Below are 24,552 nucleotides of genomic sequence, written 5' to 3'. Positions count from 1 at the left end.
GGAGTGGGAAGCTCCCAGGCTCTGGAATGTCAGTTTGGAGCAGCACTCAACTTCAAGGCTTCCTTTTTCCCTATTTAAATAATTTAAATAATTTAAATAATTTAAATAATTTAAATAATTTAAATAATTTCCCTATCTAAATAATTTAAATATTCATTGATCTGCAGCCTTGCACTATTTTTTTTTTGTTTTTATTTTGATATCCATCTGCTCTAGCTCCAGGTGTCCCTGCCCATGGAGTTATTGGGATGAGCTGATCCTCAAAGTCCTTTCCATCCCAATCCACTCTGGGATTGATGGGAGGTTCTGGCACGGAGTGTAGGCTGAGCTGGTGCAGGCAGCATCCCTTGGCAGAGGAGAAATGGTTCCTTTGAGACATTTATTGAAGTCATTGTCAGGAACATCGAGGGGCTGCTGCTGTGTAGCTCCAAAAAGGGTTTGGTGCCATTTGGCTGCAGCCCACACCAGAGGGTCTGGGCAGAAATCCTCCAGGAGTGATCTCCCATCCACAGTGATGAACCACAGGGCATCCCTGGGAAAATGTGGATTTGCAGGCACTTGCAGCACTCTGGTTGTTGGATCTGTATCCTAAAGGGGGATAAGTTGAGGAGATTTCAATATGAGGGTGAAGGTTCAGGTGTCTGAGCTGGAAGAGAATTCCAGGATGGTTTGGGGTAGAAATCCCTCAAATCCCACCCAGTGCCAGCCCTGACACCTCCAACCATCCCAGGCTGCTCCAGCCCCAGTGTCCAACCTGGCCTGGGACATTCCAGGGATCCAGGGGCAGCCACAGCTGCTCTGGGCAGGGGGAAAACAGGACAGAAGGTTCCAGGAGAATTGGATCAGGAATAGCTCTTCCCTTGTTAAGATGGGAGAGAAAGCTTCAACAGTGAGTGGCTGAAATGCTCCTGGGAAGCAGGGAAGTTTGGAGCTGGATGAATGTGGAATGGAATTATTGGAAAACAGGGAAGTTTGGAATTCCCAGATTTGGTGCCCCTGGATCCCTGGCAGTGCCCAAGGCCAGGTTGGACATTGGGGACAGTGGGAGGGGTCCCTGCCATGGCAGGTGCGGGATGGGATTGGATTTAAGGTCCCTTCCAACCCAAACCATTCCCTATTCTATTTTCCATCCATCCCTTTCCCATATTTTGCATCCAGAAGCCATCCCAGCCTGTTCATCCTCAAGGAAATCTTGGCATTGCTCTAGAGGGAACAAAGCCTGGAATAAACCAAAACAAAAACCAAAACCCAAACAAAGTCTGGAATAAACCAAAACAAAAACCAAAACCCAAACAAAGTCTGGAATAAACCAAAACCAAAACCAAGGTTGGAGTAAACCAAACCCAAACCCAAGGCTGGAATAAACCAAACCCAAACCCAAGGCTGGAATAAACCAAAACCAAACCCAAGGCTGGAATAAACCAAACCCAAACCCAAGGCTGGAATAAACCAAAACCAAACCCAAGGCTGGAATAAACCAAAACCAAACCAAACCCAAGGCTGGAATAAACCAAACCCAAGGCTGGAATAAACCAAACTCAAGGCTGGAATAAACCAAACCCAAGGCTGGAATAAACCCAACCCAAACCCAAACCCAAGGCTGGAATAAACCCATCCATGGGGCTGCTTCTCCCCTGGGTGACTTCTCCCACATGAAGAATAACCCAGCCCATGGATGCCCCAAGCCTGGGCTCCCTGGGCCAGTTCCAACCTTTGGAGAACTCCAGAGTTTGGTTTGGGTGGGAAGAGCCCTGAAATCCCATCCAGGGCTCCCTGGGTGTCCCCAAGTGCCACCACTCTCAGAGGGGCAGCTAAAGCTGCTTTGATGCCTGATCCTTGCCCGCAGTTTAATGGGGTTTGATCAAAGCTTTGAGCTGGAGCTTTAACCTTGATTTTTCGCCCACGTCCCTCTCAGAGTGGATGGGTTCTCCCATGGATGTGTGGAGAGATGTTAAACCTTTTGGATCTTGTTTTTAATATTTAACAGGCACTTCTGAAATGGGCTCCAATTTAAAGCTATCAAACACTTTGGGGCCCAGATAATGAGGAGGATATTAGGTAGCAATATTTTATTTTTTCTGAGCTTGCACGAAGGATTTATGCAATCATTATTTTGATTAAGGACATTTGAAAGCATCTGTGAGTATTTTTCATTCTTCAGCGCTATCTTTAGCTCTTCCAATTAATTTTCAATTCCAGGAGCCCATGGAATCTGACAGAGTTTGCTGTGCTGAGGGATGTATTAAGGACAGCTTATGATCCATTAATTAGGAATGTGTTTAAAGCCATAATCTCCACATTTTGAAGGCATTTTCTTTCCACCCTTCCCATTTTTATCTGGTTTTCCTCAAGTGTTTTCTTTGCTGAGATCAATAGAAGGGTTGGCAGCTTCTGGAGATAAAAGTTCTTGGATGCTGCTGGATTCCTCCAGCTGAGGATCCTGTCCCAAAGCTCAGCTTAAACTTTTAATCCTCTGTGGCTTCACCTTCCTTCTGTGAAGTTCTTCCCTCGCCTGGGCGTTAAAGTTGGATCTGTTCCAGGAATTTGTTGCTTTGCCTGGGCAAAAATGAAAAAAAAAACCCATTAAAGTCATCAAATCAAGGCCATGTGCACATGGAAAAAAGTTTTGGGATGGATTTAAAGAAAGGAATGGGATTGGGAATGCCCTGAGGGCCACCCAAATCTGCTCTGCATGGAAATGACTCCACAGCTTATTTCCTGGTGGTGATACCTGTGGTGACAGGAAAATACAAAGGGGTTTCTTTTATATTTGGGTGGAAAAATCAGTGATCAGGATGGAGATCTGGAAAGGGCTGGGATCTGATTGAGGATGGAGATTTGGAAAGGGATGGGATTGAATTCAGGATGGAGAGCTGGAAAGGGCTGGAATTGAATTCAGGATGGATATCTGGAACAGGCTGGAATTACACTCAGGATGGAGATCTGGAAAAGGGATGGGATCTAATTCAGGATGGAGATCTGGAAAGGGATGGAATTGAATTCAGGATGGAGATCTGGAAAAGGATGGAATTGAATTCAGGATGGAGATCTGGAAAGGGCTGGGATTGAATTCAGGATGGAGATCTCGAAAAGGATGAAATTGAATTCAGGATGGAGATCTGGAAAGGGATGAAATTGAATTCAGGATGGAGATCTGGAAAGGGATGGAATTGAATTCAGGATGGAGATCTGGAAAGGGCTGGGATTGAATTCAGGATGGAGAGCTGGAAAAGACTGCAATCGAATTTAGGATGGAGATCTGGAAAGGGATCTAATTCAGGATGGAGATGTGCAAAAAGCTGGAATTGAATTCAGGATGGAGATCTGGAAAGGGATGGAATCTGATTCAGGATGAAGATCTGGAAAGGGCTGGAATTGAATTCAGGAAGGAGATCTGGAAAGGGATCTAATTCAAGATGGAGAGCTGCAAAAAGCTGGAATTGAATTCAGGATGGAGATATAGAAAAGGCTGGAATTGAACTCAGGATGGAGATCTGGAAAAGGCTGGAATCAGATTTAGGATGGAGATCTGGAAAGGGATGAGATCTGATTCAGGATGGATATCTGGAAAAGGGATGGAATTGAATTCAGGATGGAGATCTGGAAAGGGATGGGATCTGATTCAGGATGGAGATCTGGAAAGGGATGGAATCTGATTCAGGATGGATATCTGGAAAAGGGATGGAATTGAATTCAGGATGGAGATCTGAAAAAGGATGGAATTGAATTCAGGAAGGAGATCTTGAAAAGGGATGGGATGTAATTCAGGATGGAGATCTGGAAAGGGCTGGAACTGAATTCAGGATGGAGATCTGGAAAGGGATGAAATTGAATTCAGGATGGAGATCTGGAAAGGGCTGGGATCTGATTGAGGATGGAGATTTGGAAAGGGCTGGGATTGAATTCAGGATGGAGAGCTGGAAAAGGATGGAATTGAATTCAGGATGGAGATCTGGAAAGGGCTGGAATTGAATTCAGGATGGAGATCTGGAAAGGGCTGGGATCTGATTGAGGGTGGAGATCTGGAAAGGGATGAAATTGAATTCAGGATGGAGATCTGGAAAGGGATGAAATTGAATTCAGGATGGAGAGCTGGAAATGGATGGGATCAAATTTAGGATGGAGATCTGGAAAGGGATCTAATTCAAGATGGAGATGTGCAAAAACCTGGAATTGAATTCAGGATGGAGATATAGAAAAGGCTGGAATTGAATTCAGGATGGAGATCTGGAAAGGGCTGGAATTGAATTCAGGATGGAGATCTGGAAAGGGATGGGATCTAATTCAGGATGGAGATCTGGAAAGGGATGGGATCTAATTCAGGATGGAGATTTGCAAAAACCTGGAATTGAATTCAGGATGGAGATCTGGAAAGGGCTGGAATCTGATTCAGGATGGAGATTTGGAAAGGGATAGGATCTAATTCAGGATGGAGAGCTGAAAAAGGCTGAAATCAAATTTAGGATGGAGATCTGGAAAGGGATCTAATTCAGGATGGAGATCTGGAAAAGGCTGGAATTACACTCAGGATGGAGATCTGGAAAGGGATCTAATTCAGGATGGAGATCTAGAAAAGGATGGAATTAAATTCGGGATGGAGATTGGAAAAAACTGGAATTGAATTCAGGAAGGAGATCTGGAAAAGGGATGGGATCTAATTCAGGATGGAATTAAACTCAGGATGGAGATCTGGAAAAGGCTGGAATTAAACTCAGGATGGAGACCTGGAAAAGGCTGGAATCAGATTCTGGTGTCCTGTGAGGGAACTTGCTGCATCCCTGTTCCTCAGTGAAAACTCCAGGCAGGCAGATGCCACTTCCTCATTACTCATCTGCTGGAAGTGTTTTCAATTCCAATTAAAAAATGAAAAACATTTTGAGATCGTGCCCAAAGCTGATTTAAAACAAATCAGCAATCTGACAAATCTGAAGGTTAATCACCCTGCTTGGGATTTCAAATGAAGCTCAGAACTCGTGGCTTTGAGAAGGGAACAGAGCTGGGAAGGGGAGCAGGGAAGGAGGAGAGGGAAAACCTCAGGCTGGGCCAGGTTGGATATTTGGGAAAATTCCAGGTTGGATATTTGGGAAAATTCCTTCCTGGAAAGGGTGATCAAACCCTGGCACAGCTGCCCTGGGAGTTTGGAGTGTCCATCCCTGGAATTATCCAAAAATCCCGTTGGGAGCAGGGATGAGTGGTGGTGCTGCACTCATGGACTCTTCTCTTTTCCTGTTTTAATGATTCTGTGATTTCATAGTGAAAAGATGATTTTAGCACGCTGCTCTTTGGGATTTTTCTTCCCTCTGCTGTTTTTCCATGGATTTGCTCCCACATGGACGGGCAAGGGAAATCTGAAATGACCAAACAGAAGCTCTGGAGGAGAGCTGAGCTGCTGGGAGCTCCAAAGGCAGCCAGACACGGAGGAGAATCCCCTTGGAATTGGGGAATTCCTGAATGGAAACCGAGGATTTGGAGTAAACCAAAACAAAAAATGGAAACTGAGGAGCAGAAAATTCCATCTGGCAAATCCACATATTCGCCATGCCAGAGGGTTTTAATGATAACAAGGAAAGATGTAAGGAAAAAACTCTTTTTTCCCCTTATCTCTGTGAAAAAACACGTTTTGGTGAAATTTAAAAGGTTTAATAAAAAGACAATAGGAGATAAATACAAAGTAAAGGGTTAAAATGGCTTGGTAAGCTGCCAGGGAATGTCTTTTAAAATATGTTTTACAATACATTAACTTGTTGCATATTTATAGTTTTTTATGTGTAGTTCAACTTTTTTTTGGGAACTGTTTATTATGGTTATTTTTTGGGTTTATTTTTTTAAAGTATGTGTATTTTTTGGTTTGTGGTTTTAATTATTTTTAAATTATTTTTAATTATTTTTAATTATTTTTAATTATTTTTAATTATTTTTAATTATTTTTAAATTATTTTTAAATTATTTTTTAATTTGGGTGGTGGTTTTGGCTTTTTGTAGCTGGTGAGTGTTGATAATTGTAGTGTCAGCTGCAGGGTTTTTATTACACATGTATGGGTTGTTATTTTAACTAACTGGGTAGTTTAAGTATATTATTTTTTAAAAAATATGTTTAATTTTTGCTATTAGAAGAAAATTTAAAAAAGCTTATATTCATACAGAAAAGCTATTTTAACATTATACATGTAGCATTTATCCAAATATTTGCAAAAAGCCAACAAGGTCAGGCACTTAGAACATCTCATCTGGGGGATGAATTTTGGCTGGGGATTGTGCAGAGTTGGGGATGAATTTTGGCTGGGGCTGTGCAGATTTGAGGATGAATTTTGGCTGGGAGTTGTGCAGAGTTTGGGGATGAATTTTGGCTGGGGCTGTGCAGATTTGGGTGATGAATTTTGCTTGGGGGGGTTGTGCAAAATTGAATGAATTTTGGCTGGGGCTGTGCAGATTTGGGTGATAAATTTTGGCTGGGACTGTGCAGAGTTGGATGAATTCTGGCTGGGACTGTGCAGATTTGGATGAATTTTGGCTGGGGGTTGTGCAGAATTGAATGAATTTTGGCTGGGGGGTTGTGCAGAGTTGGTGATGAACTTTGGCTGGGGCTGTGCAGAGTTAGATGAATTTTGGCTGGGGGTTGTGCAGAGCTGGGTGAATTTTGGCTGGGGGTTGTGCAGAGTTGGATGATGAATTTTGGCTGGGGCTGTGCAGATTTGGGGATGAATTTTGGCTGGGGTTGTGCAGAATTTGGGTGATGAATTTTGGCTGGGGGTTGTGCAGAATTGGATGAATTTTGGCTGGGGCTGTGCAGATTTGGGTGATGAATTTTGGCTGGGATTGTGCAGAATTTGGGTGATGAATTTTGGCTGGGGTTGTGCTGAACTAGGGGATGAATTTTGCTTGGGGGTTGTGCAGAGTTGGATGAATTTTGACTGGTGAAAGCGAGATCCTTCTCCCCATTCCCACAAATTTTGCACGCAAGGAGCGGCTCCCTAATGGAAGTTAATGACTCGTTACCCTCTGTTAATAGGATTGGAGCTTTCCTCAGCCTTTGGAGAAGGGCTGGAAAATCATATAAACAATAACACCTGGCCTGGCAGTGTCTGAGTAGCCAGTTTATTAATTCTCCTCATTAATTTTTATTGATTTATTGATTGCTCATTGATGCCTGTCCAAATAAATCATGGAATGCTGAGAGGTGGCTCCACCCTGGAGCTGTCCACATCCATGCTGAGCTGTTAGTTGGGATTCCCAAGGAATCAGATCCACAGGGAGGTGATTTCTGCTTCTGCTGGACTCTGTGTCAATCCAAATCCTAATTAATATTGATATTTTCCAGTGATGGAGGAGCCTCAATAACAGCTCAGCCCCACAAATCTCCTGGAATTATTTCCATTTCCAATGGAAAAGGAGTGTCCTCCCACTGATCCAGGAGAAATCTTGGAGCTGGGAGAGGGCAGGGATTGACTGAGGGAATTCAGGAATTCCCAGTGCCAGGAGAGCTTGGATCCTCCTCAGCATCTCCCTGCAATTCCTGGGGGGATTTTCCCAAGTAAATCCCTCAGGATCTCTGTCCCCTCAGCTCTTTCCTGGCCCAGCACAGCTGGGATTTACTAAAATTAAGGAAAACCTCTGGTTGTGTCCCCTGAGCTGGCCAGAATTTGGGAATGGGATGATTTATGCTATGAAAAAGTGGAATTTCCCTGAAAAACCTCTCAGGCATTCCAAGCTCAGTGCTCCAGAATTTCTCCACAGGAGGAAAATATTTAGGGCTGACAGAGCCCCCAGCTCTTCTCCCAATGCCAGGGCCTGAAGGAAATGGGAATTTTTGAGGCAAATCAGATTTTCCAGTTGGAAATATCTTGGGATGACATTTTAAGAGCCAGGTGTGGCATTAAAGCACTTTGTGGTGGCCCTGATGAGCTCATTTGGAGCTGAAGTGGTTGGAGAGGTGGAAGGAAGGGTTGGGTGGGATTTTTGGGAAGGAATTCCTGGTAAAAAACCCAGGATGGAATTCCCGGATTTGCTGTGGCTGCCCCTGGATCCCTGGAAGTGTCCAAGGAGAGATTTGGAGCAGTGGGACCAGGGAAGTGTCCCTGGATGTGGAATGGGATCAGCTCCAAGGTCCCACCCATCCAAACCATCCCACGATTCCAAAACATCCATTCCCATACACAAATTTTGATACAGCCTGGAAATCATAAAATCCATTTTTAAATCCAGGTTTAAAGAGGGAACACATTCCAGTCCTTCAGCTGCTCCTTCTCCACCCAGGCCTCAACAAGAGATGTGAGAGCAGGGTGAGAGACACTGAGGTACAGGAAACACGGCTTCAATTCCAGAAATCATTTTATTCCCTGGAAAGAGATTTGTTCTCCTTGTTTTTCTCGGGACAGATCTGTGCCAGCTCCCAAGAAGTGCAAATTGTTGTTTAAAAAGCTGTTTATTTTCACTGAGCATTCCAGAGTGGCGTTTCCTTCTTCATTTGAATTCGTGTGTTTTAAATTTCCTCTTTAATATTAAACTGTTCATTTTTCAGGCAGCAAACTAAGCTGAGATGCATTCCACAGTCAGTGGAATTTTTATTCTGGAGTCAGACAGGGGCAGGTTTTTCTCAGGGTGATTTGCAGGGGGCGTTTTGCAGCACCTTCAGCAATTCCTCCTGGTTTGGGACAGCCTCAGAAATGGAATTTTTAGGGCTTTTCCTGAGGGTGAAATGGGGGAGAGGTGGCTAAGGGAGCTGGGAAGGGGCTGGAGAATCCCTGAGGGAGCTGGGAAGGGGCTGGAGAATCCCTGAGGGAGCTGGGAGGGCTCAGCCTGGAGCAAAGGAGGCTCAGGGGGCCCTTGTGGCTCTGCACAAGTCCCTGCCAGGAGGGGACACCGGGGGGATTTGGGATCTGCTCCAGGAACAGGAACAGGAGCAGAGGGAACAGCTCAGGCTGGGCAGGGCAGGCTCAGGGTGGGCACAGCAGGAATTTCCCCATGGAAAGGGGGATCAGGGGGGGTTGGATCCCCATCCCTGGAGGTGTCACCTGGGGGTGGCACTCAGAGCTCTGGGGACAGGGTGGGCACAGCTGGGACTTGGTGACCTTGGAGCTCTTTTCCAATTTCAGTGATTCCATGAGGTTTGGATTGGATATTTGGGAAAATTTCTCCCCTAAATTCACTGCCCAGCCCTGGCACAGGCACAGGGTGCAGTCCCCATCCCTGGAGGGATTTCAATCCCTGTGGAGGTGGCACTTGGGGACACGGGGCAGGGGTGGCTGTGGCAGTGTTGGGAATGATTGGATGAGCTTTTCCAGCCTTAATGATTCCATGAATTTCTGTCCTGAACTCATGCTAAATGGGGCAGCAGTTGGATTTAGAGGATAATCCCAGAGAATTTCCCAAACTTCCACCATCCCAGGCTGCTCCAATCCCATCCAGCCTGGCCTTGGACATTCCAGGGATCCAGGGGCAGCCTCAGCTGCTCTGGCAATTCCAGCCCAGGGTTTTACCACCCTCCCTAATTCCCAACATCCCAATTCTGGCACATCTTGAGAGCATTCCCTCTCATCCCCATTTCATGTTCCTGCTTTTCCTTGCAGGATAAATCCCTGTCCTCGCTGCTGCTCCACCAGCACTTCCTGCCAAGCAAAACAAACAATTAAATTAGCCAAAAATTAAAACTTAAAAAATAAATGTGTTATTTAGTTGCTTTACCAACCTGTGTAAATCATTCAGAACTCAGGGATTGTTTTGACAAGGTGATTTTTAATGTGCTCGACTTCCATCCCACTCTGTCTTTTCCAGTGGGGTGAAATGCCACATTTTTTTTTGTGTGCTCCCAAATAAGTGAGAGGAGTTTGCTGCCAGGCTGTGATGGTGCTGAAAGGGGTCTGGCACTCGTCATCTGCTTTGTGATGCCAGGAACAACAAAGTGCTGCTTCCCTGGTGGAGGATTCCTTATTTTAGCAGATTCCCTGATCCCAGTGCTGCAGGCTGTGGGATGGGGAGTGTGGGAAGGGCTCCCTCCGTGCTCATCCCTGCAATTCCCACCTCATCAGGGGGAAAAAGAATGGAAAATGCCCTTTTTGTTGGGGTAAGGGATAGATCAGCTGGGAATGTTGGGAATGAACCAAGTGTCACTCTGGAAATGCTGGGATAAAGGGCTGGGAAATGCAGAATTTCCCAGGTTTTTATTTAAGTACAAAAAGCTGGAAAAAAAAGAAATCTCAGTTTCAGGCTTTCAAGCAGAAATAAGAATTGCAAGGCAGCGTCTCTCAGTGACTTTATTCTCACTTAAACCAAAACCCAGCTTAAAAACAGCACAAAAATCCTAAAATTCCTCTGAAACCCTGCCTGGAATTCCCAGACCAGAGGGACATTTTTCTCAGTGCTGATGCTCCAAACAATTCCATTTTTAATCCCAAGTTTGTTTGCCAGGATGGTGCTGGTGGCAGTGAGGATTCTGGATTTATTTTGGGAGAAAAACGTGGCAGCCAAAATCCATGAAGCTGAGCTCTGGATTGGGGAAGAAGGAGCAGGAGGTAATTCTGGAATTAAATTCCTGCAGGAGTCAGAGGGAATGATCCCTAATTGTTTGTCTGGGCAGGGACACATGGAGCTGGCAGTGCTGGATTTTGGGAGAACTTTGCTCCCTGGAAAAGGCAGGAATCAGCTGGAGGAAAAAGAGGCAGCAGGAAAAGGAGTTCCTGAGGTTTTATTTCCCCCCACAATTCGTAAAATGAGATTTTATCCCACTGAGGGTTGGTGCCTTCTTCCAAAGAGCAAGCGATAGGAAAAGAGGAAATGAGCTCAGGCTGTGCCAGGGGAGATTGGATTTGGATATTTGTAGGAATTCCTTCATGGAAAGGTTTGTCCAGCCCTGGCACAGCTGCCCAGAGCAGGGACAGGGATTTAAATCCCATGGATGTGACACTTGGGGACATGGGGCAGGGATGGAATCCCCCATTCATGGAGGGATTTAAATCCCATGGAGGTGACACTTGGGGACATGGGGCAGGGATGGAATCCCCATTCCTGGTGGGATTTAAATCCCATGGAGGTGACACTTGGGGACATGGGGCAGGGATGGAATCCCCCATTCCTGGTGGGATTTAAATCCCATGGAGGTGACTATGGGGACATGGGGCAGGGGTGGCCTTGGCAGTGCTGGAATGGTTGGATTTGATGGGCTCAGAGGGTTTTTCCAGGATGCAAAGAGGCTGGAATGTCAGCAGAGTTGCTTTGGGCTGCAGGATAAATTATCAAGGACAAATTAAAGCTGGTGGAAAGTGAGAAGGGAGGTGTTAAATCGTTAAAGCAAACTAGAAACCAAATTCCCCTGGTTTTAGGAAGTATTTCCTGCTCTGACTTTCCTAAAAAATTCCCATTAAATGATCTTCAATTTTCCTTCCAGAACCACTCCATGGTTTTATTTTCTGATCCCAAATCCACATCTGAGGAGCCCTCCTGGCCTCCTCCTGATCCCTCTCCCAACTCCAGCAGCTTTTCCCAGCAGCAGGAACAACAACCCAGCACTGTGGGGAGTTTCAGAGGGTACAGGGAAAGTTGTGAAGGGAAAAAAGCCATAAATCTATCTGTAAATCCAGCCCAAACTGGATATATCCAGCCCTGCTAAGCCTTGTAGTGCCAAAATTAGGCCAGGCCTAACTTGTGTTGGGAAGCAGAATTGTTGGATTGGATTTTCTGGGATTTTTTCTGGATTTTTTGGGATGGCAGAGCCATCAATCACAGAGCTCCACAAACACCAGCACAGGTGGGAATGTGGAGCAATGTGGAAAAATCAGCCCCAAATGGATAAAAGGTGACTTTGATGGGAAAGTTCAGCTCAGAGGAGGGTGCCCAATAAATATTCCCAAAGAGCATCAGGTGAAAGCAGGAGGGGAATGTTTAGGAATGATAGGGAGTGTTCCAGGAATGGCACAACTGGTTTGAGATCAGCTCACACCTGAAATTTTCCCCCCTTGGGACCTGGAATTGGGCTCAGCTTGGAGCCACCATGAAGGATTTGTCCCAAATAAATGGAATATTTGTTTAATGGAAGCTGCTTGTGTAACGTTTGACTTTCCCCCAAAGAAAAACCCACTTAGAGAAGAAATTTAAGAAGCTCTCTCAATAATCCATTTATTTGTGGGCTGAGCCTCACCTCCAGCTGGAAAAACAGCCCCAAATCCCAAATTAGCTGCAGTGAAATGCTCCAAATTCTGCCTGGATGAGGGCAGTGCATTCCCATGGCAATACCTCAGAGATTCCTGGTCATTCCATTTGCAGTTTAGGAGAATTAAGAGCTGGGATAATGTGGGAAAAGTGAATTCTGAGAGTAACATGTGTCTGCAATTACTTTAGATATGCACTTTCTTCAGAAAACCCCGTAATTCCCTCCTTGTTCTGCTGCAGAGCTGCACTAAATTCACTGGGGCTCCACTCCTGCTAATTAATTTTCCATGGAAAAATGCAGAATATGGATCAGGGAAATGCTGGTGGCTGCAGGAGGGGAGAAGGATTTGATCTGTGGTAAATCCATCCTGCATTTTCTAGCAGGTCCAGCATGGATCTCCTGTTTCCCCCCAAAAAATCCCATTTTAATTTGGTTTTAAGGAATCCTGCACATTCCAGGAATCAGGAAGATCTCAGAACCTCTCAGACTGAGGGGATTCATTCCAGGATCCGAGTTCTGATGGTCAGAGTTTAATTCTCTGTTTTCCAACAAGGACTCGACCAAATCTCTGTGTGTGGGGAGCTTTTAACCAGGAAAGAGCTGTGCCAAAGGATCCTGGAACTGAACCCTGGAATTGAATCCTGGAATGTTTTGGGATGAAGGAACCTTAAAGCCCATCCAGTTCCAGCCCTGGAATCCACACCTTCCCTTTCCCAGGCTGCTCCAGCCTGGCCTTGGACATTCCAGGGATCCAGGGGCAGCCAGGGCAGATTCCAGCCCAGCCAGGAATTCCCAATTCCCAACATCCCACCCATCCCAGCCACTCCCTGTGTCCTGTCCCTTGTCCCCAGTCCCTCTCCAGGGATTGATTCCCATTCCCAGCCCCACAAATCTCCATCTCCCAGCTCCTCTTCCCATTCCAGCTGAAATGAATCCCAAAGTGCTCCCAAACTTTCCCCCATTCCCAATCCAACACCACCTCATTCCCACTTTTCTCACAGCATCCTGAGATCATTTTCCATAAGAAAAGATCAGCACAAGGCCCTGGAGCTGAGGGAATTCCCAACCATTCCCAATCCATCAGCACAGCTCAAATCAGCCTCAAGCCTCCAATGTTTTCCCAGAGTGAGTCCAGTGAGGATTTCCAGGCTGAGCAAACATCCAAATTCCATTGAAATTCCTTTGGCTCAGGGCTTTGGATCACAGCTGCTCTGGGAAGTCCATCCCAGCCCCTCCCCACCCTCCCAGCCAGGAATTCCTTCCCAATATCCCATCTCAACTTGGAATTGGTGGAAAAGAGCAGCCAAGGACACAGAGGAGACAAAGAAAGGAGAAATTTCCAGTTTTTCATGGAAAGAGGGAATCCTGTGGGGTCACACAACTCCTGCAGCAGAATGAGGGGGCTTTGCTGGGTTTTGTGTTTTGCCTTTTCCTTGGAGAGCCTTTCCTGGCTCGGGGCTGTGCCCTGCTGGGAATGGCTCTGGGCAGGATCCACGCAGCGTTTCCCGTGTGCAATCATCAGCCAAAGCCTCCCCAAATGCCACAAAATCAATGCTAAGCTGGTATTGGTGTGATGGATGAAATCCCTGGAGGCAGCATTCAGGAGGAGCTGGGATGAATATTCCTGCAGGAAAGAGGGAGGTGACATTTCACAATGATGGGATGGCTCCTGAACCATAAGATTTTTCACTTACAGGAAGAAGGATATTTGTTATTTCCCTTGATTGGTTTGATCTCCTCTCAGAGCAGTGTTTTCCTTGCAGAGAACAACACCCAGGGGGGATTTTTCCTTTCCTGCTCCTTCCCAAATTTAATGGATTCAGGAGAGTGGCACAGCCACTAAAATGAAGGACACTTCAGCTGTGATTTGGAGTTAGATGAATGCAACATGAATAAAAATGGAATATTAATGGGATATGGATTTAAAAGGATGTTGGGATAATGTTGCTGACTGCTCTGATTTGAGCCCAGGGTTGATGAGCCGTGCTGAACCCTCCTTTACCTTTCTGCTCCGTGGCTCTGCTTCAGCATTCCTGGTTTTGGGAGATGAGGGAAGTCCCAGGGGTGACTCAGAGCCCTGGAAAGGCAGAACAACACATTCCCTGTCCTTGGGATGTTCAACTCCTGAGGAGTGGGGAGGGGAATCAGCATTCCTTGGAATTCCAGGGATAAATCAGCACATCCAGGGTTAGTGCTGCTCAGAAAAATAATCCTAATCAGGAATTAACGGATTCTTTCCAGGTCAGAGTGTGACACATGGCCCTGATTCCTGACCAAGGACATTCCTGTCCTTCCAGGAGTTTCATGGGAAGAGCCACCTGCATCAATGGGACAGGGGGATCAAGGAATCCCAGAAGGGTTTGGACTGGAATGGATCTTGAACCCAGTTCCACCCCTGCCGTGGGCTGGGACACCTTCCACTATCCCAGGCAAATTTATCCCATCATTGTGTTGGGTTTGGAATTACAGGGAGAACTTTTGGCTCATAAAACCACCTGGAGCAGGGCTGTGTTGGTCTTTGTCAAACCTTCTGGAAAAGTGGACAGGGAAAGTTCTTGGAGCTCAGGATGTGGCTGGAAGAGCAGAGCTTGCTGGAATGATGGCTTCAAACTGAGTCTGAGCTTGGATGGGATATTGGGAATTGGGAATTCCTGGCTGGGAAGGTGGAGAGACCCTGGAATAGAATTCCCAGAAATGCTGTGGCTGCTCTGGATCCCCAGAAGTGTTCAAGGCCAGGTTGGGATGGGGCTTGGAGCAGCCTGGGACAGTGGAATGCAGTTGGAATGAGATAGGATTTAAGGTCCTTCCAACCCAAACCATTCCATGTTTTCATGGAGAAAACTTCCATTCCCTGCTCCTGCTCTGCCTCTTCTGCCTCCTTGGCTCGAGCTCCAGGCTCAGACTCTGGAATTCTTGGCAGGTTTGGATCAATCCCTTTGGAGCAGGATCCCACTGGGAGCTGGACAGGGAATGCTGTGGTGAGGGGGTCTGCAGGGATTCCAGAGCCCTGCATCCCAGGAATTCCAGGTGGATCTTGGCAGAGGAATGGCAGAATGATCCGAGCAGCAGGGCTGGTGTGATGTGCAGCACAGAGACCTGGGAGAGCAGCCCTGGGGAGAATTCTGAGGCTCTTCCATGGGAATGGCACTGGGAGCTCAGTGGCATCACATGGATGAACAGAAAGGATGGAATTCCAGGTGTTTAAATCCCACAGAAATCTGTTTTATCCTTGGTGCTCTTTAGTTTCTGTGATTTTTTGGGGTCTGTAAATCAGTTTCCTTCTCCCATCGATCCTCTGGGAATTATAGCTCTGAATGTCACGGTGCAGAAGGGAAATCGTGGGGCTGGGATTGTGCTTTGGAGATTTGTGCAAGGGGATTTATGCAGGTGTCATAACAGGAATATCTTGGTTTCCTTACACTTACAACCTGTAAAGCTGAGTAATTCCTGTACTACAGGTTGTACCTACAAGGAAATTAAAGAAAGGTTCTGGCTGAACTTAACTCCTGCTCCAAATCCTGATCCCGCTGACAGCAACAGGATTTGGAAAGGAGGCAGCAGCATCAGTGCCACTGTTTCTCCTGCTTAATTTTCCTGCTTTAATTAAGTCTTTTCATTTGCATAACGAGTGTGATAATGCATTTAGGAAGATATAGAATAAAAACAATAAAGCTGAGTTCATTTTGGAAATGGAAATACAAAAAAATTGGAATGCAAGTGGGGGTGCTGAAGGTTTCGTTCAGGGGATTGCCAGGGATTAATAAAAACCATGGAAATCTCTTGTGGTGCTGAGGATGTGCTGAGTAAACAAAGAGTATCTGTGTGGGGGAGATGCTCAGTGCTGGGGTGGCCTGGGGTGGATTGTGGATTTGGGAATGCCAAGGTCACTTTTGATTCCCTGAGGAGCTGGACTTGATCCTTATGGGATTCTTCCGACTTGGAACATCCCGTAATTTGGGGATCCATGTGATTCTCACCCCATTTCTCTGCTGGCCTTGCAGTCCCCCCATGAATGGCCAGGAGTGGAGTCTGGGATGGGCTGGGTTGGTTGGATCATGGAGCTGAGAATGCCAAGGTCACGTTTAATTCCCTTAAGAGCTGGACTTGTGGATTTTTTCCAGCCCAGAACATCCAATAATCCCATGATCCACATGGTTCTCATCCTGCTTCTCTGCTGGCCTTGCAGCTCCCCCATTCAGAGCCAGCCCCAGGTGTGGGATTGTTTGGGATGGGCTGGGTTGGTTGGATCATGGAGCTGAGAGTGCTGAAGTTGTGTTTGATTCCCTTAAGAGCTGGACTTGTGGATTTTTCCCAACCCAGAACATCCAATAATCCCATGATCCACGTGATTCTCATCCCATTTCTCTCCTGGCCTGGCAGCACCCCCAGCTCAGGGCCAGCCCCAGGGGTGGAGTGCTCTGGGATGGGCTGGGTTGGTTGGATCAAGGAGTTGAGAGTGCCGAGGTCGTGTTTGATTTCCCTAAGAGCTGGACTTGATCCTTGTGGATTTTCCAGCTCAGAACATCCTGTAATCTGGTGATCCACGTGATTCTCATCCTGTTTCTCTGCTGGCCTTGAAGCCCTCCCAGATCAGGGCCAGCCCCAGGGGTGGAGTGCTCTGGGACAGTGTGGTTTGGTCGGATCACAGAGCTGGAACTCTGTGGTCGGGTCTGATTCCCTTAAGGACACAATCCCTGTGACTCCCTTCTAGCTCTTCCTATCCTGTGATCCTGTAATCCACATGGTTCTGATCGTGTGATCCTGTGATCCTTGTGGTTCTGATCCCGTGATCCATGTGGTTCTGATCCCATGATCCATGTGGTTCTGATCCTGTCCTCCATATGATTCTGGTCCCGTGATCCCCTGGTTCTGATCCCATGATCCCCTGGTTCTGGTCCCATGCTCCCCTGGTTCTGATCCCATGATCCCCTGGTTCTGGTCCCATGCTCCCCTGGTTCTGATCCCATAATTCCCTGGTTCTGATCCCATGATCCCCTGGTTCTGATCCCATGCTCCCCTGGTTCTAATCCCATGATCCCCTGGTTCTGATCCCATGATCCCCTGGTTCTGATCCCATGATTCCCTGGTTCTGATCCCATGCTCCCCTGGTTCTGGTTCCCTGCCCCGTGCGGTTCTGATGCGGTTTCTCTTGCAGCGCCCCCCACGGTGCGGATCGTGCACTCGGGCCTGGCGTGCAACATCGAGGAGGAGCGCTACTCGGAGCGGGTGTACACCATCCGCGAGGGCGAGACGCTGGAGCTCACCTGCCTGGTCACCGGCCACCCCCGGCCACAGGTGAGTCCTGCCCGGAGTGCCTGAGCCAGACATGTGCACCTCATCTGTGTCACCTCCGTGTGCCACCTCCCCTGTGCCACCTCCCCTGTGCCACCTCACCTGTGCCAGACCTGTGCCACCTCACCTGTGCCAGACATGTCCCACACCTGTGCACCTCATCTGTGTCACCTCACCTGTGCCACCTCCCCTGTGCCACCTCCCCTGTGCCACCTCACCTGTGCCACCTCCCCTGTGCCACCTCCCCTGTGCCACCTCACCTGTGCTACCTCACCTGTGCCACTGCACCTGTGCCAGACCTGTGCACCTCATCTGTGCCACCTCACCTGTGCCACCTCACCTGTGCTACCTCACCTGTGTCACCTCACCTGTGCCACCTCACCTGTGCCACCCCACCTGGGCCAGGCCTGTGCCACCTCACCTGTGCCACACCTGTGCCACCTCACCTGTGCCACCTCACCTGTGCCACCTCACCTGTGCTACCTCACCTGTGTCACCTCACCTGTGCCACACCTATGCCACTGCACCTGTGCCACCTCACCTGTGCCAGACATGTCCCCACCTCTCCTGTGCCACCTCACCTGTGCCAGACCTGTGCACCTCATCTGTGCCACCTCAACTGTGCCAGACATGTCCCACACCTGTGCCACCTCCCCTGTGCCACCACACCTGTGCTACCTCATGTGTGCCACCTAACCTGTGCTACCACACCTGTACCACCTCACCTGTGCCACACCTGTGCCACCACACCTGTCCCACACCTGTCCCACACCTATGCCACCTCACCTGTCCCACCCCTGTCCCACCACACCTGTCCCACACCTGTCCCATACCTGTGCCACCACACCTGTCCCACACCTGTCCCCCCCAGGCCCTGCACAGTTTGGGTTCTCCTCCCTCTCAGGTGTGTGGGGTGGGTCCGGGTGGGGGATCCATCCCGGCTGTTGGGTGGGTGTTGGGAGCTCTGCAGGAACACCAGGGATGATGATGAAGGTTTTTTTTGGGAAATCTGGTGTGAAATCAGCATTACTGTGCTTTAAAATCCTGCTGGGTTTGATTTCTGTAGAGGGTGGTGAAAGAGAAGGAAAACAATGGTAAGGATGACAATTGTTGGATAAAAATCCCTAAAGTTGTCCTGGTGTCTGGGATCTTCACATCCCATCCTCAGGAATCCAGCTGGATCTCTGGAACAGGGAACAGCTGGGACAGCAACACCCAAGAGCTTGGGAAAATCTCCCTGCTCACCCAAATCCCAGTGCTGAGCTGGAAAAACCAGAATTAACTGGCAATAAATCCAGCTCTAACTTTATTGATCAAGCTCAAGGCTGTTGGCAAGTTGTGCTGCACCTCCCTGGTGTGACCCCTTGGGCCAGAAAATCACTTTTTAAATTTATTTTATTCTATCTATCAGTTATTTTTAATTAAGATTATCACCAGGGATTTTCTTTCCAAGGTGATGAATTAAACTTTTCACTCCTGGCATTGCAAGGGACAGGCAGGGGCTGTGAGCAGGGAATTCTTTGGTGTGAGCTCCTCCAGGAAGGAGAGCTTTGCTGTTTCTCTGCTCTTTATTCCATGATTGTTCCCAATTTAAGGAGAAGATTCAAAGCTGAAGTAGTGGAAGTTTATTCTGTGCTGGTTTAGGGATGGTGTTTCCAGTATTCCAATTTTTCCCTGATTTTTCCACAGGGTTGAAAATTGCATGGAAATTGTTTTCCAGCTGCTGTTAGACCAGATGCTGTGGAATGAGGTTATAAAATATGGAATTGTGCATTCCAAGAATGCTTTCACACTTCCACATTTCTCAAATTTTCCAATTATTCTTGGTGTGGAAACTCCTTTTGGTTTAAACACTGGAAGAATTAAACAAGCCTGGATTGGGAATTGGTAAAATCACAGAATTGTGGGATGGTTTGGGTTGGAAAGGAGATAAAAAATCAACTGCACCAACTCCTCCCATGGGCAGGGATATTTCCCACTCCAAGCCTTGAACATTTTCTAATTTCAGATTTCTAATCTGTAGGATTTGAGGCTGCCTGTGATGGGTCTGGGAGGAGAAATGAATTAATGAGAAAAAATTCCATTTTTTTTCCCTTCCCTCCTTCCTGCTTTACCAAAGCACACATCCATCCCTTTTTTGTCTTTCCAGCAATTTTTCACCTCAATCCTAATTAAATATAAAATTCTGAGCAGCCCAACACATCCCTGAATGTCCTGTGATCCATGGAGTGATTTTGAGATGTTCCATGTGATCATTATTTCTGATTTCCCACTTTCTCACTCCCAGCTTTGGAATGCACCATTAGTTACCACAGAAATCATTTTTTCCTGGCTGGAATTTTTCCAACACTTTATCCCTGCTCAGGTGAGGTGAATGCAGCTTGGTTTTTTTAGGATTTTTCCAGTGGCTTTTTTTTAGGATTTTTTCCAGTGATTTTTTCAGGATTTTTCCAGTGGTTTTTTCAGGATTTTTCCAGGTTTTTTTAGGTTTTTTTTCCAGTGTTTTTTTAGGATTTTTCCAGTGGTTTTTTTAGGATTTTTCCTGTGGTTTTTTTCCAGGATTTTTCCAATATTTTTTCAGGATTTTTCCAGTGGTTTTTTAGGATTTTTCTAGTGATTTTTTAAGGATTTTTCCCGTGGTTCTTTCAGGATTTTTCCAGTGGTATTTTAGGATTTTTCCAGGTTTTTTTCAGGATTTTTCCAGTGGTTTTTTAGGATTTTTCCAGTGATTTTTTTAGGATTTTTCCAGTGGATTTTTTAGGACTTTTCCAAGGATTTTTTAGGATTTTTCCCGTGTTTTTTTCAGGATTTTTCCAGTGTTTTTTTTAGGATTTTTCCAGTGGTTTTTTTAGGATTTTTTCAGTGGTTTTTTAGGATTTTTCCTGTGGTTTTTTTACGATTTTTCCAGTGGTTCCCCTGCCAGCGCAGTCCCAGCTGGGGTGACATTATCCCGGTGTCACTGGCACATTGCCAGCAGCAAAACGTGCAGGGGACAGTGCCCAAATCCTGCCCCTGTCCCTCCCTGTGCTGCAGGGTGACATCGTGTCCTCCTCCTTCCAGGAGCTGCCTCCCCACTGCTGTCCCCACTGGTGTCCCCATTCCAGTCCCCTGTCACTCCTGTCCCCTGTCATTCCTGTCCCCTGTCCCCACTCCTGTCTCTACTGCTGTCCCCACCCCTTTCCCCTGTCCCCATTCCTGTCCCCACTCCTGTCCCCACTCCTGTCCTCTGTCACTCCTGTCCCCTGTCCCCACTCCTGTCCCCACTGCTGTCCCTGTCACTCCTGTCCCCATGTCACTCCTGTCCCCACTCCTGTCCTCTGTCACTCCTGTCCCCACTCCTGTCTCCACTCTTGAATCCTGTCCCCACTCCTGTCCCCTGTTCCTGTCCCCTGTCATTCCTGTCCCCACTCCTGTCTCTACTGCTGTCCCCACCTCTGTCCCCTGTCCCCATTCCTGTCCCCTATTCTTGTCCCCACTCCTGTCCTCACTCCTGTCCCCATTTCAGTCCTCACTCCTGTCCCCTGTCCCCACTCCTGTCCCCACTGCTGTCTCCACTCCTGATCCCTGTCACTCCTATCCCCCACTCCTGTCCCCCTGTCACTCCTGTCCCCACTGCTGATCCCTGTTAATCCTGTCCCCATTCCTGTCCCCACTCCTGTCCTCTATTCCTGTCCCCACTGCTGTCCCTGTCACTCCTGTCCCCCACTGCTGTCCCCATCCTTCCTGTCCCCTGTCACTGCTGTCCCCTATTCCTGTCCCCTGTCCCCTATTCCTGTCCCCTGTCCCCATTCCTGTCCCCTGTCACTCCTGTCCCCTGTCACTCCTGTCCCCACCCCTGTCCCCTATTCCTGTCCCCTGTCACTCCTGTCCCCACTCCTGTCCCCTATTCCTGTCCCCACTGCTGTCTCTGTCACTCCTGTCCCCCACTGCTGTCCCCATTCCTGTCCCCTGTCACTGCTGTCCCCACTGCTGTCTCTTGTCCCCTGTCACTCCTGTCCCCATGTCACAGCTGTCCCCTATTCCTGTCCCCACTGCTGTCCCCACTCGTGTCCCCTGTCACTCCTGTCCCCACTCCTGATCCCTGTCACTCCTGTCCCCACTCCTGTCCCCTATTCCTGTCCCCACTCCTGTCCCCATTCCTGTCCCCATGTCACTCCTGTCCCCACTGCTGTCCCCACTCCTGTCCCCTGTCACTCCTGTCCCCCATTCCTGTCCCCATGCTGTCCCTGCTGTCCCCACGCTGTCATTCCCGAGGCTCTGGAAGCAGCAGCTCCCAGTGCCACACGTCATTGCTCCATCTGGGAGCTGCACACTCCGGGATTTTTCCCTGTTTGGAGCTTGTCACACATCTTTGGGAGATGCCACCTCCTCCTCACGTCCTCCTGTCCCTGGAGTGCCATGGGGTCACATCCCTTTGTGCTGGGAAATTCCAGGAGTGCAGAGGGTGCTGTGGGGTGTGAGGGGTGTGGGGATCTGTGGATCTGTGCCTTTCCCAGGAGCAGAGCAGGCAGGATTTGCTCTCAGGAGCTCTGGAATTGCTCCCTGCCTCTGCTTGGATGTGTTTGATCCCCACTTGTAGGGGCTGTGCTGATGGCACAGAGCATCAGGAGCTGCTCCCTGGGAGCTGCCAGGAGATCCCAGCGGGTTCCTGGGACTGTGACAATGTGCCAGTGACACCGGGATAGTGTCACCCCAGCTGGGACAGCAGGCAGGGGAACCACTGCAAAAGTCCTAAAAAAAAAAACACTGCAAAAATCCTAAAAAAAAAAAAAAAATTGGAAAAATCCTAAAAAAAAACATTGGAAAAATCCTAAAAAAACCCACTGGAAAAATCCTTAAAAAAAACCACTGGAAAAATCCTTTAAAAACCCACTGGAAAAATCCTTAAAAAAAAACACTGGAAAAATCCTTAAAAAAAGCCACTGGAAAAATCCTAAAAAAAAAAAAACTGGAAAAATCTTAAAAAAACCCACTGGAAAAATCCTTAAAGAAACCCACTGGAAAAATCCTTAAAAAAACCACTGGAAAAATCCTTAAAAAAAAAACACTGGAAAAATCCTTAAAAAAAAACACTGGAAAAATACTTAAAAAAACCCACTGGAAAAATCCTAAAAAAACCCACTGGAAAAATCCTTAAAAAAAGCCACTGGAAGAATCCTAAAAAAAAAAACCTGGAAAAATCCTAAAAAAGCCCACTGGAAAAATCCTAAAAAAAAAAAAACTGGAAAAATCTTAAAAAAACCCACTGGAAAAATCCTAAAAAAACCCAATGGAAAAATCCTAAAAAAACCCACTGGAAAAATCCTGAAAAAAACCACTGGAAAAATCCTAAAAACCCACTGGAAAATTCCTTTAAAAACCCACTGAAAAAAACCAAAAAAAAAAACCCACTGGAAAAATCCTAAAAAAAAAAAAAACACTGGAAAAATCCTAAAAAAACCCCACTGGAAAAATCCTGAAAAAAAACACTGGAAAAATCCTAAAAAAACCACTGGAAAAATCCTAAAAAAAACCCACTGGAAAAGCAAAGCCCAGGAGGGGGAGGTGGGACTGACAAACAATATCCTTAAAACTCCTGGGATTGCTGAGATTGGAAAAGCCAAGATCCATTCCCAGCCCTGCCAGGGCCGCCACTGACCCCTGTCCCCAAGTGCCACGGATCCATGGATGTGTTTTATCCCCACTTGCAGGAGCTGGGTGCTGTGCTGATGGCACAGAGCATCAGGAGCTGCTCCCACAGTGGGTTCCTGGGAGTGTGAGCCCCAAGGGAAATGCTGCCCCAGGGGCCTGGAAAACACATCCTGCCTGCTGGGAATTGGGGTGGCCATTGGGGGTGACCCAAGTGACACAGAGCAGGGAATGGCTGGGGTTGGAAGGGGCTTCAAGCTCATATTTATATATAAATATATATCTGTGTGTATATGTAGATATAAAAATATGGAATTCATGGAGTCATGGAATGGTTTGGGATCCTGGCACTGCCAGGGATCCAGGGGCAGCCACAGCAAATCTGGGAATTCCAGCCCAGCCAGGAATTCCCAATTCCCCAAATCCCTCAATGAATTCCCTTTTTGAAGCCATTCCCATTATCCTGTCACTCACAAACTCCTTGGAAAGCTCTGCCCATGAACAGACCCAGGTAACTGTGGCACGTTGTAAAAACCCCTTAATTAATTCAAACACATCCCCCTAATTACTCCCTGTGATCAGTGGAGCCTCCTCCTCCTGCAGAACAGGATCCTGCCTTTTCCTTATCAATGCCTGGAGAGGAAAATTCCCCATTCCTTGGCAGTCCAGCCACTAAAACACAAAAATCAGCATTCCCAAAAAAATAAAAAACCCACAACAAAACCCCCCATTCCTTCTCTTTGATCTGCTTCCAGACATAAAAGCTGCTTTGAGCGGGTGCCACGTGTGGGATCTGAATTGATAAGGGCTCTTATCAGGGCTGGGGGAGCCCAGGAGGGGGTGGGGGTCCCTCCCGGGGAGCAGCTGCTCTCCCACCCCTCTGCAGCTCCTGGAGCAGTAATTGGAGCCTTGTTAGGAAAATTGATGCTGATTCCATCTGACACTCCTCAGTTCACGGGAAGACTTTACAAATGTTCACTGAGCACCTGACAAAACCCAGCCTGACTCATGACTAAATTAGCCTGGATTTTATGCTAGGGAAAAAAAAAAAAAGCCACCAAAAAAAACCTTTTCTAAATGTTTGACTCGATAAAGCAAGGAAAAAAATGTTTCCATCCTGCTCTGGCATGAAAAGCAATCTGTGATTAAGCTTTACATGACGTTTGTGCTGCTCCAAGGAGTTTATTTGATGTTTTCTCCCCCAAGTGCAGCACCTGAATTCACAGCTCTGCAGAGCTCTGCAGGGCTCCGAGCCTGCCCTGCTCTGGCTGCCAGGAGGGAGATGTGCCAAAAATCCAGGACAAAAAAAATCCAAAAATTCACAGCATGGAGTGAGAGACTCCTGGATCTGCTCCAGGATCTTTGGTACTGACCTATAATCCTGGGTCATGTCCCTTCCATCCCAACCATTCCATGGTTTGTAAAATGATAAATGGAATTGAACTCTGTTGTTTTATCCTGAATAATTGGAGCAGTTCCTGCCACTCCTC

The 24,552-nt window shown here is 47.3% G+C and overlaps 1 protein-coding gene across 1 annotated transcript in view; it reads left to right on the top strand.

The window, feature by feature from the left end:
- The window catches only part of MDGA2 (MAM domain containing glycosylphosphatidylinositol anchor 2), a 229,199-nt gene that overhangs the window by 50,320 nt on the left and 154,327 nt on the right, over positions 1–24,552 (top strand). Inside the window, exon 3 of the mRNA XM_033063561.2 lies at positions 17,298–17,437. Within this exon, the coding sequence (XP_032919452.2) occupies positions 17,298–17,437 (140 nt within the window). The remainder of the gene's footprint in view (positions 1–17,297; positions 17,438–24,552) is intronic.

The sequence above is a fragment of the Catharus ustulatus genome, chromosome 6, assembly GCF_009819885.2.
Source record: "Catharus ustulatus isolate bCatUst1 chromosome 6, bCatUst1.pri.v2, whole genome shotgun sequence".
NCBI lineage: Eukaryota > Metazoa > Chordata > Aves > Passeriformes > Turdidae > Catharus > Catharus ustulatus.
Note: the sequence above shows the minus strand (reverse complement) of the source record. Positions and strands in the feature narration are given on the sequence as shown.